At 40.6% G+C, this 18,692-nt stretch overlaps 1 protein-coding gene across 4 annotated transcripts; it reads right to left on the reverse strand.

Annotated features, from left to right (window-relative positions):
- Window positions 1-564: 564 nt before the first annotated feature.
- Window positions 565-10,712, reverse strand: LOC140481370 (uncharacterized protein C11orf87 homolog). 4 transcript variants are annotated; one of them, XM_072577453.1, is made up of 3 exons: window positions 10,381-10,712; window positions 9,994-10,120; window positions 565-9,308 (listed from the first exon to the last, which is right to left on the reverse strand). In XM_072577453.1, exon 3 carries the CDS (start codon window positions 9,198-9,200, stop codon window positions 8,739-8,741), a length of 462 nt encoding a protein of 153 aa, XP_072433554.1. In that variant the 5' UTR covers window positions 9,201-9,308; window positions 9,994-10,120; window positions 10,381-10,712; the 3' UTR covers window positions 565-8,738. The 4 variants fall into 4 exon arrangements, with proteins under 4 accessions (XP_072433554.1, XP_072433555.1, XP_072433553.1 ...); XM_072577454.1 differs by having other exon boundaries at window positions 9,990-10,120; XM_072577452.1 differs by lacking the exon at window positions 9,994-10,120 and having other exon boundaries at window positions 10,381-10,711.
- Window positions 10,713-18,692: the final 7,980 nt, after the last annotated feature.

The raw sequence follows: 18,692 nt of genomic DNA on the forward strand, positions 1-18,692 counted from the left end.
GGGGGTGGGGGGCTACATTAAGTTGAGAAATATAAACAGTGTTGAAACCTTTGTGTTTTGGGAGGAACTATCCTGGATAACTTGGTGAAGCTTGTCCTCAGCATATGCTTGAATAAATCTCTGCTTACTGAACTGAATTGACAGGTTAAAACAACCACAACAAGGTCATTTATCTTGTGATGTGTGTGGGGCATTGTTGTGTGTAAACTGGCTGGCATGTTTATCTTCTGTGCTTCCAACATATAGACAGACTGTGATTTGTGTGCGAACAATTCAAGAAAACGAAATGTGCTACATAAATGCAACTCTATTTTAAAGTTGGAGATGTGTGTGATGAGGTACCTTGAGGCTGCTCACGGTTTGAAGTTGGAGTTTTTACGTGGTGAATTCACACAACCCACGTTCCGCCAATCCCAATTCATCAGGGTTGAAAGTAGATCACAGATTTGGAAAATCATGCTTCACTATTTAAAAGACAGGTTCAACATTCGTCCATTTGGGTTTTCATCAAAGTGGAAACATACATGCTTGGGAGAAGGAACAGGAGATAAATGACAGTCAAAATAAAAGCGTACGGTTGTTTATTTTGTCTATTAGAAGTTTAGTGTTTCTATTTGCCCTTAAGCTTGAAGCCATGTTAATAAATCTCACGTGGGCTCAATCTGACCTCTTTGCAGGCATAATTTAGCGTTTTCAACATCCCCTCGAGGCGGATATATATTAAAACTCGCCAGATTTATTTCACAGTGAGTCATGAATGCAGCATATTTAGCTTCACCGCTCGATATAAACAAAATATAACTGATCACTTTAACTCCAGCAGGAGGTTGCTATTAACAGGCAAGTACGCACTTTCTTGAGAAGATGGTAAGTATGTTATTATCATAAAGTTTCCCAATACAGCAAATCTGCACCAGTCATTAACGAGGGAAAGTGGTTATCAAAGCATGATAAACTTCTACAAAAGATTTATAAATTTCCTTATAAATCAATTTACTGTAGAACAATTTCATCAATTAAACTGAGCTAAGTAAACAAATATTCCCTTGTTCATCGAACAAATTCATTTTACACAATTTTGGTATGTTTTTTTTATCAGGGCTCTGAAAATTCCCAGGTCTCGATTCTGCTCATTGCGCTCTCTCTCTCGTTCTGCTGCAACCTCATCGTGTAGACCTAACGGGTAGGGTCAGGAGTGCAGCTAACTTACAGTTTGCTTGTCCCATGTCTCTTTAAGATGTGGAGGGCCCCCCAGATCCATGAACACCAACTTGACGCCAATGTCTGTCTGGACCGAGCATCTGGAAAATCCCTGTGCCCGCTGTTTCCAGATGGATTTGGCCAGATTCCGATCAGAGTTAAAACAAGAGATTTGGAGCCCAAGAGACCATTCGGAACAATTCTTGGTCGAAATTTTCCAACGGCTGTCTATGTGGGTGGCTTTGCTCTACATGCCAAGGACTCGCCGACTTTAACATTGGCATGTTCGCCATTATTTCTAGTGCAGGATATCACCAGGTTAAGAAGGTTGGGCCAAATGTCCGATGCCAAACCTGAAATCTTCATAGTCTTTCAATTTTAGGGATGGAAGAATTTGTTGCAGATGGCTGTTTGTAAAAGAAAAATACGTTTTGGGAATGAAAACCTGAACTTCCTGCGCCGGGAGTTACTTGGTGCAAGATTTAGAGCGCAGAACGACGTCACTTTGGCCTCACCCGTTTGACTCAGCTCTGTAACAAAATAATCCCCAGCCAACTCCATTGTCCCATTGCCTAACCATCAACATCCATATGCCTTGGTTTCAACTTGTTTCTAAATTGTCCCTGAAAACTCAATGATCTCTGTCGCAAGTATTCCTGTTCTCTTAATAAATAACATTTCTCTCATTAATTTAGTAATACGTTTAAGTTAGCGATCCCTTATCTTCCCATACTGATTCTTAAAACTCTCCATTTTAAAATAAGTCGATGAAATTCCTCTAAACCTTCTTTGCTCTGGGGTCGAGAAGCTTCCAGTAGATTAAATCCTATCTGCTAACTGTAGTTTCTCTTCTTTGACATCATCCTGCTCATGCTGAATGGCTTTGCTGCAAAATCAAAATACAGCACATGCTGAAAATCTAAAATCAGACCATGTTGGAAATACTCAGCATGACAAGGTTGGTGTGAGAGAGAAACAGTTAATGTTTCAGACCTATACTAGCAGTAGTGGGGTTAGATATACAGGGCACAATCTAAAATGTGCAAATGGTACAAAGCTTGGAAGATTTGTAAAGTGGATACACATAGACTTCTACCGGGCATCAACAGGCTGATAGAATGGACAGACAAAGTACGGATGAAGTTTGATACAGTGTGTAGTGACTGTTTTTAGGATGAACAATGACATTCATTATAAGCTTAAGGATTCTAAAGTCGGTGCTGGAGTAGAGGGGATGTGTACACAGGACAGGTTGAGAAGGGCACACTGGGGCTTTGTAATTAGAGGCTTGAAGGACAAAACAAGGAGACCCTTCATAAAACACGAATTCAGCCTGATCTGAAGTTGTGTCCAATTGTGGACGCCACACTTTAGGGGGAATGTCGAGAAGGGTGCATTAAAGACTCAATGTAATGGTTTCAGGGCTGACGGACTTTCGATATCCGGACAAAGAAGCTGGGGCAATCGCCTTAGAGGAGAGAGGGTGGAGGTGTTCAAAATCAGAAGTACTCTGCAGAGAGCACACAGGCAGAAACTGTAACCAATGGCGAAAGAGCCGAGAGTTAAAGAATCCTAATGAATGGGCAAAAAGACCAAAAACTGCATGGGAGGTAAGTAGTCTTCCACCGCGAGAGGTTTGGGTGTATGGCGGAGACGAAACGCGGCTTTCAAAAGGAATTGGGTAATGATCAGAAAAGGGAGGGTAGGATTACTGGAAAGGCTTGAGAAATTGAATTGTTTGTTCTTGTAGGGAGCCAACTGGTACGATGGGCCGAACAGCCTCCTTCTTCACCGTAACCATCTTCTAACTTACACCAGGATTTCACATTAGGGTCATTGGTATTAACTAACTAACTACAGTTATTAGTTACTCCTTTTCATGTGTCAGCTTATTTGTCAATAATATTCGATTATCTTCATAATTGAAGGAAATTGTGAAGAAATGAATTTTATTCTATAAACTCAACACAAATAAAAATGTACATAAACATAGACTCACTGATCAACACTCGTAACTACAGTAATCGGATTGAAAGCCTTCTAAATTATGGCAATTACTTTCTAAATTCTGAATAACTTCCGGGAGTTAGTGCAGAGGGTGGAGACAGACGATTGAGATGGATGGCCCAAGACAAAAAGTAATCCAATGGCATAGTAAGTCCAGAAATGAGTCTGTTTGTAGATGTAGTCCCGCAGAGAGACGAGCTGAAAATGTGTTGCTGGAAAAGCGCAGCAGGTCAGGCAGCATCCAAGGAGCAGGAGAATCGACGTTTCGGGCATCAGCCCTTCTTCGGCCCTTGCTTTTCCAGCAATACATTTTCACCTCTGATCTCCAGCATCTGCAGTCCCCACTTTCCCCGCAGAGAGATGAGGTAACATTGCGAATGGAACGAACCGAAACTAATTGAACAGGACAAGACCCGCTGTACCTCCGGCCTTTTCAAACTTAGGTATGTTCTGAGCATGGAACCACAGCTCCTGGGTTTAGATAGAAATATCTTGTTTCTTGCTATGTAATTACAGCATCTATCAACACTCATTACTTTCACAGAGTTCCGTGGCCCACACTTAATCGAGCGAGTGTCCATGATCTGGAACAGGCAGAGATTTGGACCGGGCTGGCATTGACTCAATTCGAGGGGTGGGCGAGAGTTCTGCCGCTCATCCCATAACCCAGGCGGGATATGGTGCATGGCTTCTCTCCCTAGAGCTTTACACAGAGAGATACAAAGGGAGCCCAGACTGGGTGGGCTGTTGGATAACCAGGGTACCCTGGGGAGCAGCAAGGGCCTGTGGAGTCATTCACTCACTGAGAACTGAAGCTGTGGCCACAGCTAACAGACAACTGGGAGGCCAAGCACAAGGCTGCCTTACACAGACAATGTGTACACAGACGGAGCAAAGAGAAAAGAAACACGCAACCAAAAGAAATAAATATTTTTTAAAAACTTTAAAACGGTCTTACCTCACTGAAAAAAATAGAAAATCAAGTTGGAGCCTCTAGTGATTTTGCAGTCAGCGGGGCAAAGCGAGATGAATGATAAATGCGGGCAAAGAGGTTATATACAGAAAACAGAATGTGAACCGGCTGTGAAATCAGGCGTGTAGGTAAAAAGGTGTTTTGTATCTAACTTATTGTTTTGTAGGTAATTCTCTGTTTGATAACAGCGAGAACATTAGGACCAATTATCTGAACTTTTGATTGAAACAGTATATTTAACCGTTGCTTTTAGGGTTCCGTTACACAACTGAATCCAACCATGTGTCTGTTAAAACTACAATTTCCTGTCATATATTTTGTGAGTATTCCTTTGCCTATACACACAATTGAATCTCTTCACTATTTTTCATGTTGTCAATGTCTGGCATGTTATATCATGGAGCTGGAGACCGGGAATCCCAGGTTCTGGAGAAGAATCAGACTGGGCTCTGTTTCTCTCTCTCCACAGCCGCACCCTGACCTGCTGAGTTTCTTCTCCACTTTCTGTGTTTGTTTCAGATTTCCAGCATCCGCAGTATTTTACTTTTATACCAGTGTCGCTTGCTGAGCTGAAATATGGCCTCATTGTTAATGATGGAGTCCCCTTCTTCAAATATCCACTGCAGCATCATCAAACTGTCGAGTGAGATGATGAGATTAATAATGAGATCCAGAAATTGGGGGAGTCGTCTTTAAACGCCTTGAATGACTAGCTTGGAGAAGGAAGTTTGGTGAACAGCACTCATGAGTTAGTTGGTAGATGGGATGTGTGTAAAGAGGGAGACGGGGGGGGGGAGCACAGAGTTTTTGTGAGTGTGACCTGTCAGTGCTCTGCGTGTCCCTGTAGTCATTGTACAAGCCCAGGCATTCATCAGATTTATTTTGAGAATAGTTACACCTTTGGTCATTCTTATTCCTAGAAATCTTGCACCCAACCTGAACATTAAGCCACAGCTAACTGTTGCCTTGTAGATACTGTATTATTTATGAGGGACACAGACACTTCCGTCAGGATTGTCTATTTGATGGGATGGGTGATTCGGACCATCTTGTTGTGTGAGCTCTAGTCCACACAGTGACAGGGTCAAGTCAATGAAAATACCGAATGCCACTTCCTTGTTAACTACAGCACCGCACAAGTCTGGAACCTCTCGGCCGGCATTTGAGTGAAGATGAAGTCTTAACATTATCTGACTATGGGATATCCTACCAGAAACAGTGGTGAAAGTGGAATCCATAAAAGGAAATGGAGAAGCATTTGAAAACGATAAACAGTGAAAGTGACTCGGTCTTTTGCACTAAGGACAGCCTAATAACCGTCTTCCGCTGTATCGTAGCATTCTAAGTGCTGTGAACACTTGACCTGGTCAGAATTATCAAAGAAGAATTGGCATACAGCCCTGTTTAAGATTTTTCTGTGACCAAAAGAAATCACGAGCGACTTAGGAAAACAGCGAGCTGGATGTCAAGCGAACGGTCCCTCAGGGCGAACCAGCTCGAACCGCATCCTTTACCCTACCAAAAGAAGCTCGTGTCCTGCCACCGTTACTCTCTCCGCTACTCCAAGCGATGCAATTGTTAATGCCCATGAACACCCTATCACAGAACGTTCACTGTAGTTCAGTTCCCCTAGCCGAGAATCTGTTTGAAATCGACCAGCGTTTAGTGGTTAATTTTTGAAATGCCCGAATGATGCCCGTTACATTGTGTTACACTGTCCAATCACTCTCAACCAAAGCTTTCAATGAACACTGTAATACGTACTTTCAATCGCTGACTTCATTTACAAAAAATAAGAAAAGGATCAGTAATGCAAAACATGTTGAGCGCCATTTCTCTTTCATCCATAATAATTTTGTTGCCCTGTTTCAAAAGACTCCAAACAACTGCACCAAAGATTTTTCTTAAAACTGATCTGCTTCTTCCCCCTTTTCATGGAGACTGTTGTAAAACCATAAATTACTCTTTTTTTCGACGAGTACATTTTTGAAGTGTGATAAAATTGAAACACGAGTGAAAGTTAAGGACTTTACATCTTTCAGATACATGCTATAATTGTAGTTCAGCAAAATCAAATAAACTATTTTCATAAATGCCAATTCTAGCGTTACAATTGGTGCCATCTGATTATAAACAAGATTGCAAATATATGTTGAACTGCTTTAGCATTCTAATGTAGAAACTTATTCGACGAACAGACATCAATAGATATACAAATTGTCCAGAAATGCTTCAAACCATAAGACCCAACGCATTTTGGCGATCGACGTTACAATATTTCTCTGGAGATTTTATCCTTGAGCACTGATTGTAATAATTCAGTTCAGTATTGCAATACTTCAAGTTACTTCAAAGGAATAACCCAATATTCAGGGCTGTTAGTCTGAACTAAATTATAAACATGTACTTTGCAAGTAGGATGTTGACTGGACACATTTGGTATCGGGCTTAATACACGTCCACACTCTCGCTAATCAAATACTAGACTCCAGAAGTAATAGCAAACCAAACCAAAACATTTCAGCCACAGAGAAACTTCTTTGGATGAAAACACGTTGATCCGAATGAATAACTTTATTGGATGTATATACAATGAGCTTCGATGTTTGTATGATCCAGATGGCGAACTATTAATAAGAAATTTCTCTGGAGCGTTTAATTGTGACAAAAGAAACGATGAGGTTATAAGACTGTGGCAGCTGGAAGTCTGGCGGCAGTAAAACTGGCCAGTATTTGATGTTTTGTTAAGGTTTCCAATCACACAGACAGACAACCGTCTCTAGGGAATGCTCTTTTCAGCACTCCAGACGGGAGGATAACTGCATTTTAAAATATCAGCATTGAAATACTGCGGGTGTTAGAAATCTGAAATTTAAAATAGAAAATGCTGGGAATAGCTAGCAGGTCAAACGGCAGCTGTGGAGCGACAGAACAAGCTTGTTGTTTCAGAGATACATGCTGCCTAATCATTGCCGTCATTTTCTTTCCTTATTGAAAGGAGGCGTCAATTAAATAGGCTTTCACTTGTACATGGATAGAAACTGTTCCTCTCGAAATCTACAGAGTGGTAGTAATGCAAGCGTTTAGAAAGACCGCCTCCTTATTGTCGACTATAAACGATTTACTTGAAGTCAGCAGTTTCGATGGAGTGTTATTACATAAATCTCTACATTAGCTTAAATTACAGTTACTTTAAAATAATCAGAATGCCATTTCAATCACATCAGATCCAGTCCATTGCTGCACGTTTAACAAGGGCAGTACATGGGGCACGGTTCCAAAACGATAAAATTTAGTTCCAACATGTTTCACGTGACTCAAAATTGCATTTTTTTTTTGAAAACCAGACCAGTAACTCATAGAAAAGCCAGATGGTCATGAATAGCTAAGGAGACAGGTTTCCTTGTTATTTTCACGTTAATATTTCACGATCTATGAGCCGGTTACTGAAGTGAAGACGCCAGATTATACAAATACTTCAACAAAACGTTGCTAACGCCCGGACATTTTCAAGATTCATCTCCAGCATGAGACCCATACGCTCTCAATGGTGCTGCACTGAGTATCTCAACCGACCTAAAACTTTTACAAAGTTTTTTTAATACCTAAAGCGCACCTATCGATTAATTAATAAAGCCCTGTCTCCAGTTAGGGTTTAAGTGTGTCTTTTTCCATAGTTTTTATGACAGTATTGGATTTCTATTACCCATCCCGCAAGCACACATCATTGACACGTTTCTTCAGACTCGAACAAACTCCCGGGATATCTGTTGATAAAATTAATGAGGAATGGAAGGCACGTCCAGTTCAAATCCACTTGGATTAAAAAAAAACTGAAAATGGTGAATTGTCATACATATAATATATTGAAGTTTGAAACAAAGTTGAAGTTAGTAATGCCAGTTTTGGATCTTACAAATCTGGATAAAATAGCTCAGATCACAACGCTAGCTAAACCAGCTTCTTCTGTTTTGTGGGGCTGGTTAGTAAGAGTACTGATCTACTGTCCTCAGTCTTCATCAACACTGAATTCAAAACCACATTTACAAACGGACCGAAGGTGGTAATATCTAGGAATCTAAATAACTTAGCTGGAAAGTCTGATGGTCGCCTTTATTTATACAAATATATTATCATTGATGGACAGCGCCTCGGTCCGCAGCTCTCGCTCTCTCTCGGGTGTATCCAGTGCCCAGAATGAGTGTTGCTCCAATGTCCCTCTGTTGGTCTCCTTCGCTCGTTTACACTTTACACATCCATGTGAAACCTCAGACTTTACATACGGACGATCAAATTACGAAATATACATCTAATTGGAAATCCGGAGTTAACTGACATATTTTCCGCTATATGTGCGTCGTCTTTATAAACACAAATATTTAATTTCAAGAAATAGGATCTCGGGCTTAATGTGATTTGCCATGCGCCGTGTCTGTCCTCGCCTTCCCCTCAACCACCCCCCCCCCCCCCCCCCCCTTTCTCTGTTTTCTTGAAACTATGCAGTGTTCAAGTATTTATCACAATGGTCTGTTGTAATCTGCAGTCAGGCGGTAGTTCATTACAAAAGCACAGATTGGAACACGGGGTTCCTCGCAGTGTCTGTACAGTGAAGGTCCGATTCGGATTCTTCTGGGTCCAGGCGGCTTGAGGAGTCCACTGTGTGTGTGGGGGACAGAGAGACTGCCGCCGCCTGGCAAACTGGGCTCCCCATCACACCCACTCCCTTGGGCGAGGAACCACTCCGCGCCTCGGGGCTGCAGTGATCGCGCTCGTACTCCTCCTGAGCCCTCTGCATCTTCCGCTTCTTCATCTTGCTTTTGTGGAAGTGAAAGGTGATCAGGGAGACGGCAATCACGCCGACGATCAGCGTCACCAGCACGATAAGAACCACAGTCGCGGAGAAGGAGTACATTAACTTTCCCACTTCGGTTACGCAGGTGCCATTGGCGTGAGAAAAGTTCCTGTTTCCACTGCAAGAGGACAAAGAAAGCGACAAATCTTTGTGTATCCTGGCACTCATTTGTTGGGCAGGTAAGTATCCGTTTCTCAGGGCTGCTGATCAGTCGCGCTCCCTCACACTGGCGTTATGATACCAGTCGCACCAGATAAATGAATGTCCTCTTCAGGGCTGCCGGGAAAGGGACCCAGTTAGAGGCAAATAGAATTCCAATATGCAAGTTTAAGATCAGGCAATGGTGTCAACAATATGATATTAAATGACATGAAACCACCCACCGCTCCCCCTCCCCCAACCCCCCTCCCCCCCAATCAAGGTCTAACTGAATGGCATGTAGACACAACTGTATTGTGCTTACAAAAGAAAATAAAGAACTGTTTCAAAATTTAAAGCAAAAGGTCACCCGCTGGTTGGCTTTGTGATGGGGGGTGCAAGGCAAAGAGAAAAGACGGTCCACCACTGGTGGTGTAATGCGTCTATGCGCGTCTGTCTAATCCATAACGTTGTGCGATGAAGCAATCGCTGGGGGTAACAAAAAGGCTAGCGACGAGAGAGACAGAGAGAAAGAAACATCATTCACCTCAGCCCAAATAACCCTATGCTCATTGCCAGACTGCTGTTCGTCTGCTCGCTTTGATTTACGCTGCACTCAGTCAGTCTGACAGGCGCAGATTTGTTTTGAAACATTAGTTGATGGCAGTCAAAATAATGTTGAAAACTGCATTCTTAGCGGCTAGCATGCACAGGGTGCAGAGGTTCAAGTTAGTTCTACAATATTAATGCTGGGAGCGGCTGTGTCACATTTCTTTTACACGTAACAAATCTTGATTCCAGTTCAGTTACATCACTCACTTACAGCTCAGTCTCTGCAATCACTTCATCACTTTTATCTCCGCACTCTCAGAAGTCCAAACGTGTGCCACGCAAACAAAAAAAAATCATAGCCTACCCCGGGAATAGCAGCAAAGTAACGTTTGGTTGATCTGTTATAAAGGACGCAAAAAAAGTCAGTTGCAGCATTAATAAAGGGGGCGGATTAAACTGCCAATCAAGTCAGTTTTGCAGAGCTGTGGGCACACGCAAGCAGCAAACACAAAACTACAGACCGATACCGCTACACGCCTATGGGAAAGAGCTACTCCAAAAGAATTTTAAAAAACAGATACTTAGTTCTCCTCAAAGTGACTTCGAATGCTCTTTGCTTGGAGTTTAAAATGTAAGATTTCCAGATGGGTTTTCCTACCTTGGTTGAGTGGCGAGTCCTGCTGTTCCGGAAGCTAAGAGCTCAAATAACGAAATAATGTTAAGGCAGTTCAGTGAAACAATGTGAGTAGCACAGCCCCAATAACCGGAAGTACGTATTCTCTTAGACAACCAAAAATATCACTGATCTCATCCAGTTACTTGCTATTTCCCATTCATTTCAAATATTGCCCGTTCTTTGCAGTTTTTCTCGCCAAATTTCGGGTCCTATAGTGTATATTTTTAAAAATGTCATATTAATTCCAGGGGAAGGGAGGATTGAAGCAGAAAATGGACACAGGCGTCTGCAGAGGCAGATGGATTCTATTGCCTTATTCACCTCATCCAATTTCCAGCGGTACACTTCGATCCCTGTGCCCTCTGTCGAATCTGCCAATAACATCGTGCGGTTCATTTCATCTGCATTGACCAGTCAAGTCCATCTGCTCTGATGAAGTCCAATTTAGCCTAAACCAATCAGAATTGGATTTTGAATCCCTTTTCTATAATATGATCTCGCTACACCATTAGTGTAGAATGTTGAACTGGTATTGGAAATTCCAGTGTAATCTCTGCATGCAAGCAGTTCCTATTTTATAGCATTGCAGAGAAGGGATTGTGAATGAATGACATCTGGTAGGTAACAACTAGCTTAGTATTAGATCAAATGAGGGAAAGTAATGATTTTGGAGCCGAGTGACTGGAACCATTAGCTCACGTCGGAACTGCCCATCAGAGGCTAAAATGTGTATTTTATCTGAAACTTGGATATTCTCCATGTTAGAAATTCCAAATGTGGCTTCAATTTAGAAGCATTCCAATGAAACTCAAAACGACTGATAACAGAGTATTGAAGTTATAAGGTATTCAACTTTTCTCTTGTGAAAATGTATGGGTGGTGCAGATTCTGTTGATATTTTCATATAACTAGTGTCACTGGAAATTATTCATCAAGTATAACTTAATTTAGTCAATGTTAATTTGATTTCAGCCACATCAAGTCTAAGTGACTGGATAAACTGATTTTGCTCACGCAAAACTTAAATATTTAAGGCAAAACAAAACTTAGTTGGATAGAAACTTATAAAAAAATTCTTTGAAGAAAGCTACACTCAACAAACTTGAAGTGACTTTCTAACAGCTTCAGATGGTTGGACAATCGATAGAAAAGTAGGTCACTTTCGCTCCCTCAGGTTTCTGATCCTATATCCAGCTGTGGATTTTGCCATGTAGAATGTTCAGAATCTCCCTAGTGAGAAAACCTACTCAGATCTATTCTCTACTTATTCTCTCAATCTTCAGTATGCCATTTCTAAGTCAGGCTAATATTAACCTAATAATTTGTTTCTTAGATATCGCTTGATAAGTTTATTTAATATTTGTTTACATTTTTCATTTGTTAACAATTGATTCAAAAAAAGACAAGAATGTATGACTCTATTCTATTAGTTTTAATCTATTAGACTAAATTACTAGATGACTAGACTAGATTTCTAAAGCAGACTTCCACAAAGCCATGGTACCTTCCCAAGTACTAACCCAAAATTCAGAAATAAGCCTTTCTTCAAACATTTTATTTAAATGTGTGATAAGAATTTGGTATGCCACTTCTCAGTTAAGCTAATATTAACCTAATAATTGGGTTCTGAGATGTTGCTTGGTAAGTTTATTTAGTATTTATTTTCATCTTTCATTTGTTTAAACATCTTACTAAAATGTTTGATAAGACTTCAATAATGCTTTATATGAGAACTCTATCTTATTTTGTTTATTAATAATATCAATTGGCTAGCTATAACTTCAACAAGGTTCATTACTTTTACAATCATCTGTTTCAAGAATGGCTATTCGTTAATACATTTTTAAAAATTAGTACATGCAATTCATACAAAATACAGAGTGGGAAATGGCTGAAGGAGCCATGATCTTGTTAGCATTACAATGAAAACAATATAAAAATGGACAATTTAAACCAAAATCTAATTACTTATTTCTACCAACACTTCATCATGGGACATTGTAAGACTCAGAGAAAGCCGAGTTACAGTATATTGTTCTCATCATTGAGCAAAAGCTTTTAATCAAGTGTCTCACATAAGCCTCCTGAAGATATTGGGAGTTAGGGGATTCTGTGGCCATGCCTCAGAACATATTTACTGTGGCTCTAGAACTTGTATGGTCATTGCATGATACACTTTATTCAGGGAATCCAAACATTATTGTCATACCATACACTTTCACAGGCATGTTGCAGTCTGCAGCTATGGCTAGTGATGGTGAAAGCTTCAGTGTTGCTTCCATCAAATGACTGCACTCTAAGCTCCATTTCCTAGCTGTTGACTCCAGTCATCACCTGAAATTGAGGCAATGTGTTCACAATTTTGGTGTCACTTTTGATTGAAAGATGTGTTTCTGATTACATATTCAAGCCTTCACTAGCACCACTTATTTCCATTTCTGCAAAACCACCATCCACGTCTCAGTTTATCTGCTGCTGAAATCCAAATCGTGCCTTTGTTACCCCTAGACTCAACTTTACCAAGCATTCTTGGTTGGTTTCCCACATTCCAGTCTCCATAAACACAAGGTCATCCAAAACTGTTGCTCATGTCTTAACTCTTGGTAGAATAGAATCTAGATTAGAGTGGTGTTGGAAAAGCACAGCAGGTCAGGCAGCATCCAAGGAGCAGGAAAATCTAATTTCTTGGTAGTCCCAGTGCCCCACCACCATTGTGTTTACTGACCTGTATTGGTTCAGGCAAGCAATGTCTTATAGCAATATCTTAAGTTTAAGATTCAAATCCTTGTTTTCAGAACTTCCTGTTCCTATCCCTCTATTCACATCTCCACAATCCTCTGAGATATCTGTACTGCTCCAATTCTGGTCTAGGGTCTGTTTCCATCCTGTACATCTCTGTGACTCTGTGATGGACCATTGGTGGCCATGCCTTTAGTTTTCTAACCCCAAGGCTTTATGTAGAACATAGAAAAGTACAGCACAGAACAAGCCCTTTTGCCCACAATGTTGTGCCGAGGTTTAATCCTAATGTAAAATATAGTAACTTAACATACGCACCCCTCAGCTCACTGCTATCCATGTGCATATCCAGCAATCGCTTAAATGTCCCCAATGTCTCTGCTTCCACCACCACAGCTGGCAACGCATTCCACACAATCACAACTCTCTACGTAAAGAACCTACCTCTGACATCTCCTTTATACCTTCCTCCTAATGTCTTCAAACTATGACTCCTCGTACCAGTCAATCCTGCCCTGGGGAAAAGTCTCTGGCTATTGACTCTATCCATTCCACCCATTATTTAGTACATCTCGATCAGGTCTCCTCTCTTCCTCCTTCTCTCCAGAGAGAAAAGTCCAAGCTTATTCAATCTTTCTTCATTAGGCAAGCCCTCCAGTCCAGGCAGCATCCTGGTAACCCTTCTTTGCACCCTCTCCAAAGTCTCTGTATCTTTCCTATAGTAGGGTGACCAGAACTGGACACAATATTCCAAGTATGGTCTCACCAGGGACTTGTAGAGCTGCAGCAAAACCTCGTGGCTCTTAAACTTGATACCCCTGTTAATGAAAGCCAAAACACCATATGCTTTCTTAACAACCCTATCCACTTGGGTGGCAACTTTGAGGGATCTATGTACTTGCACACTCAGATCCTTCTGTTCCTCCACACTGCCAAGCATCCTGTTTTTAATCCTATATTCAGCATTTGAGTTCGACCTTCCAAAATGTATCACTTCGCATTTATCCAGGTTGAACATTTCTCAGCCCAGCTCTGCATCCAGCCTATGTTTCGCTGCAGCCTGCAGTAGCCCTCTATACTATCGATGACACCTCCAACCTTTGTGTCATCTGCAAATTTACTAACCCATCCCTCAACCTCGTCATCCAAGTCATTTATAAAAACTACAAAGAGCAGAGGCCCAAGAAAAGAGCCCTGCGGGACCCCACTCAACACTGACCTCCAGGCAGAATACTTTCCATCTACAACCACTCTCTGCCTTCTGTCAGCCAGCCAATTCTGAATCCAGATAGCCAAATTTTCCTGTATCCCATACTTCCTGACTTTGTGAATGAGTCTACCATGAGGAACCTTATCAAATGCCTTGCTGAAATCCATATACACCACATCCACTGCTCGACCTTTGTCGACCTGTGTTGTCACCTCCTCGAAGAACTCAATAAGATTTGTGAGGCATCACCTGCCCCTCACAAAGCCATGCTGACTGCCTTTAATAATTGCTAGCTGACATCTCTCTGCCTATCTACCCTATTTTCCTTCTGTATGACATTCCTTAAAATGTATTGTTTTTACCCAAACTTTTGGCTACTTGATCTACCAGCTCTTTAATTGGTTCAGTCATACTTTGTAAAGAGAAAATAAGTATAAGACATGGTTGAGGTTGATAAGACAATTTAAAACATGCAATTAATTTAAGTGGAATATTATTTATGACAATGAAGACTAATAACCTATCAAGATATATCCATAATTCCTTATCCTTTAATATCTGTCATGTAACCACAATATTATAGACAGAACCATTAAAAATATTGGTCCAACAGCATTTACCGTTAGATTGCCTCTTCACTCTTGCTTTTCTGTGACCTGACACTACTCTGTGTATCTGTCTGGGTCTTCTGAGCCTGGTCTATTCAGGAATGCAGAAAGCACAAGCCCAGAAACATACTCAGTTTCAGTGCAACAGCATTAGAAAAAGACAAGCCACGTTTCCTTTTTATGACACTAGCTGCCATAAGAGGTGCCAGTGTGAATGTTCGCGAATGAATGAATGGGTGGGCTGGTGAATGAATTAATTCACATGATGGCAGGTGGTTGTGGGAAGTGAGAAGACTGAATAGTGGGTGAACAGGCTAGTGTAAATAAGGTGGTAAGTAGGTATAGTGGTAGCCACACAAGGTGGTAAGTGGGCCAGGTGATAGATGGGTTGAGTGGTAGCTGGATAGTGTGGCAGGTGGGTAAGGTAACAGGTAGTTGAAGTGAGAAATGGGAACAGTGGTACCTGGGTAGTTCAGACAGATGAGGTGGTAGGAGAGTGAGATAGGTAGGTAAATGAGGTCGATAAGTAAGGTCATAACATGATGTGGTCAAGTGTTGGGAGCTATTCAGGTGTGGACAATTGATTGAGGAGAAAGTGAGGACTGCAGATGCTGGAGATCAGAGCTGAAAATGTGTTGCTGGAAAAGTGCAGCAGGTCAGGCAGCATCCAAGGAACAGGAGAATCGACGTTTCGGGCATAAGCCCTTCTTCAGGAATCCTTTGTTTAAAGGCAAAGAAATCACATAACAGAAGATTGCAGCATAGAATCATTGGTAGACCCAGTGATTAACAGGTTACCTCATATGAAGAAGTTATCATTGATTTATTTAGGAGGAAGAATTTAGAATGAATTGGAATAATGAGAATTGGAGTACTGTACAGACTTATATATAACGTTAATCTTATGCTTTATGCATTGCATGATACGTGACATTAGCATGACAGTTTACATTAATTTACAACAATTGAGCTCAAGTGTAAAGAATATATGCAACAGTAGTAGAGTATCCAAGTCAAAAAATGTGCATAATGTCCCATATTGGTTCTTCATGAAACCAGGATTATCTAATAGACAAGTGGTTTGAATTGGTGTGCCATAGTAACAATGGTGTCTTTGGGAAGCATCACCACTTTACCTAAGCATCAAGGCAATGCCCATGCTTCTGATCTCACATGGAACCTTGATGTCAATTATTAAAGGCAGTATCTGCTGGCACCAGGGATCCTAACCCACAGTGCGTGCTCAAAACTCCAGACCCAAGCATGTGTAGACCTGCAAAACGCATTGTGCACTCTGGAATTACTTGGTACTGAAAAGATTGGGAGTGGCTGCAATAGACCATTAACTGCACCTAATTGTACTCAATTGGCAGAAGATTTAGAATGGTTCAGACTCCTTTCAAATGTATTCCTCAGCACATGCTAACATTGATATTTCAGTGCACAGAGGGAGCACGCTCACTGACAAAATAGTTTTATGTTCTGATTGCAACTGATCACAGTAATACGGACTCGTTCTTAGTAAAGTATTAATTATATTCAGATCAATAATCATGTTTCATAATATAAAATTCATATGAATAAAGTTAAGTTGGTGTATCCTAAATGATGTTCTAACGTTTTATAAATATTAGTATATAGAAACTGGTGACTGCCTTAAATCAGATGATTAAAAATATAATAATGGAATATTTTTATTGTCGTGAGAATTTTCACTTTCTAGCATAACAGTTTATGATTTCATATTGTGCCAAGTAATTATTTCTGAATATCATTAATATTTTATTGAGAAATATTCATAGAGTCATAGAGATGTACAACATGGAATCAGACCTTTCGGTCCAACTTGTCCATGCTAACCAGATATCCTAAATTAATCTAGTCCCGTTTGCCAGCATTTGGACCATATCCCTGTAAACCCTTCCTATTCATATACCCATCCAGATGCCTTTTAAATGTTGTAATTGTACCAGCCTCCACCACTTCGTCTGGCATCACCTTCTGCATGAAAATGTTACCCCTTAGGTTCCTTTTAAAACTTTCTCTTGTTCTGCACTCCGCCACCCCAGGGAAAAGACCTTGTCTATTTACCTTATTGATGTGATCAGTTGTAGTCACAATTCCATCAATTAATTTGAATTCTATTTGAAACTAATAGATTTAGTTCACGTTTCTTCCAAAGGAACCTTCTTACTCAAATAACACACTATTAGTGCCATAGTTCAGGACTCAGGTAGCTAAAGCTATACAATGCACTAGTGAGACAACACTTGAAATACTGTGAACAGTTTTGTTTCTCTTATCTAAGCATTCGAACCAGTCCAGAGAAGGTTCACTTAGTTTTAAGTTTAGCAAGGATTGTCTTATGAGGAGAAATCGTGTAGTTTGGGTTTGTACTCATTAGAGTTTGGAAGAATGGGAGTAGTCCTCCTAACATAGAAGATTGTTTTGAGGGATTGACAGGGTAAATGCAGAGATGTTGTTTCCCCTATAAAGAGAGTCCAGGACCACAGAGCAAATCTTAAAGTCAGGGATCATCCATTAAAACAGAAATAAGTAGAAATTGCTTATCTCAGAGGGAAGTCAGTCTGTGAGGTTCTTTACTTCAAAGGGCTGTTGAGGCTGTCCCATTAAGTATACTCAAAGCTGAGATAGACAAATTTTTAAATCAGTAAGGGAATCAAGGTGTATGGGGAAAAGGCAAGAAGGTGGAGTTGAGGATGATCAGATCAGCCATGATCTTATTCTATGGCAGGGCAGACTCAATGGGCTGAATGGTTAACTTCTGCTGTTATGCCCCTAAGTCATCCACATCCATTATACATATTAATCAATCTCTTTATATTAACATTTCAAATAGCTGACAGTGTTTAAAACAACAACTTCACTTGAACGACATGATATTACTGATACAAGTGAAAGTTCAGGTCATAAAGGTACAAAAACATCACGCAGGATGTTGATTAGCTTTATCAGAATACTAGAGGAATCAACCATCCAACTCTCATCTCCCATACCAACTATGAGCCACTTGGGATCCTCAAGCATATTCTGCAGTAGTTCATACCTTTATGAAAGGCTGGTTTTCATTCAATGTACCCATTGAGGTAGCTGGCCAATCCTCAAAATAAAGAGCTGAGGAAGGAGTCACCTTTAACTTTTCTCCAGGTTTAGATCTATGGAAAGATTAGTCATTTATTTTGAGTCTGAAACAGCAAGATGGGTAGAAATCCCATTTACCAAATCTATGAGATTCCAGTCTGAGATATTAATGCATGTATTGGTTGAAGTTACAATAAAGATCCCATGTTTTTAACCTTGCCCCTCACCTGAGGTATGGTGACCCTCAGGTTAAACCATCACTAATCATTTCTCTCTAAGGAGAGAACAGCTGTATGGTCTTCTGGGACATTGGTTATTTTACCTTTCTTCTGAAAGCATGTGTCTCATAAGTGTAAAGCTTAATGACGATTAGTACAGGGACACCTACGTAGTAAATAGAATTAGTTCATTAATACAGACACTGTGGTGTATTTTGTTATTTCTCACAATACAAGAAGAAATAAATTGAATCATGTGAAAACCATGTTCTGTTAGTTCAGATATTTTCTGTAAAACTAACTAGATTTGTTCACTCTCATTGATGTTTAGATTAGATTCCCTACAGTGTGGAAACAGGCCCTTCAGCACAGCAAGTCCACACCGATCTTCCAAAGAGTCACCCACCCCCAGACCCA

The sequence above is a fragment of the Chiloscyllium punctatum genome, chromosome 9, assembly GCF_047496795.1.
Source record: "Chiloscyllium punctatum isolate Juve2018m chromosome 9, sChiPun1.3, whole genome shotgun sequence".
NCBI lineage: Eukaryota > Metazoa > Chordata > Chondrichthyes > Orectolobiformes > Hemiscylliidae > Chiloscyllium > Chiloscyllium punctatum.

What these genes read in the sequence shown, in the direction of transcription:
- LOC140481370 (XM_072577453.1), bottom strand. Translation starts at nt 9,200, where the DNA reads ATGAGTGCCAGGATACACAAAGATTTGTCGCTTTCTTTGTCCTCTTGC.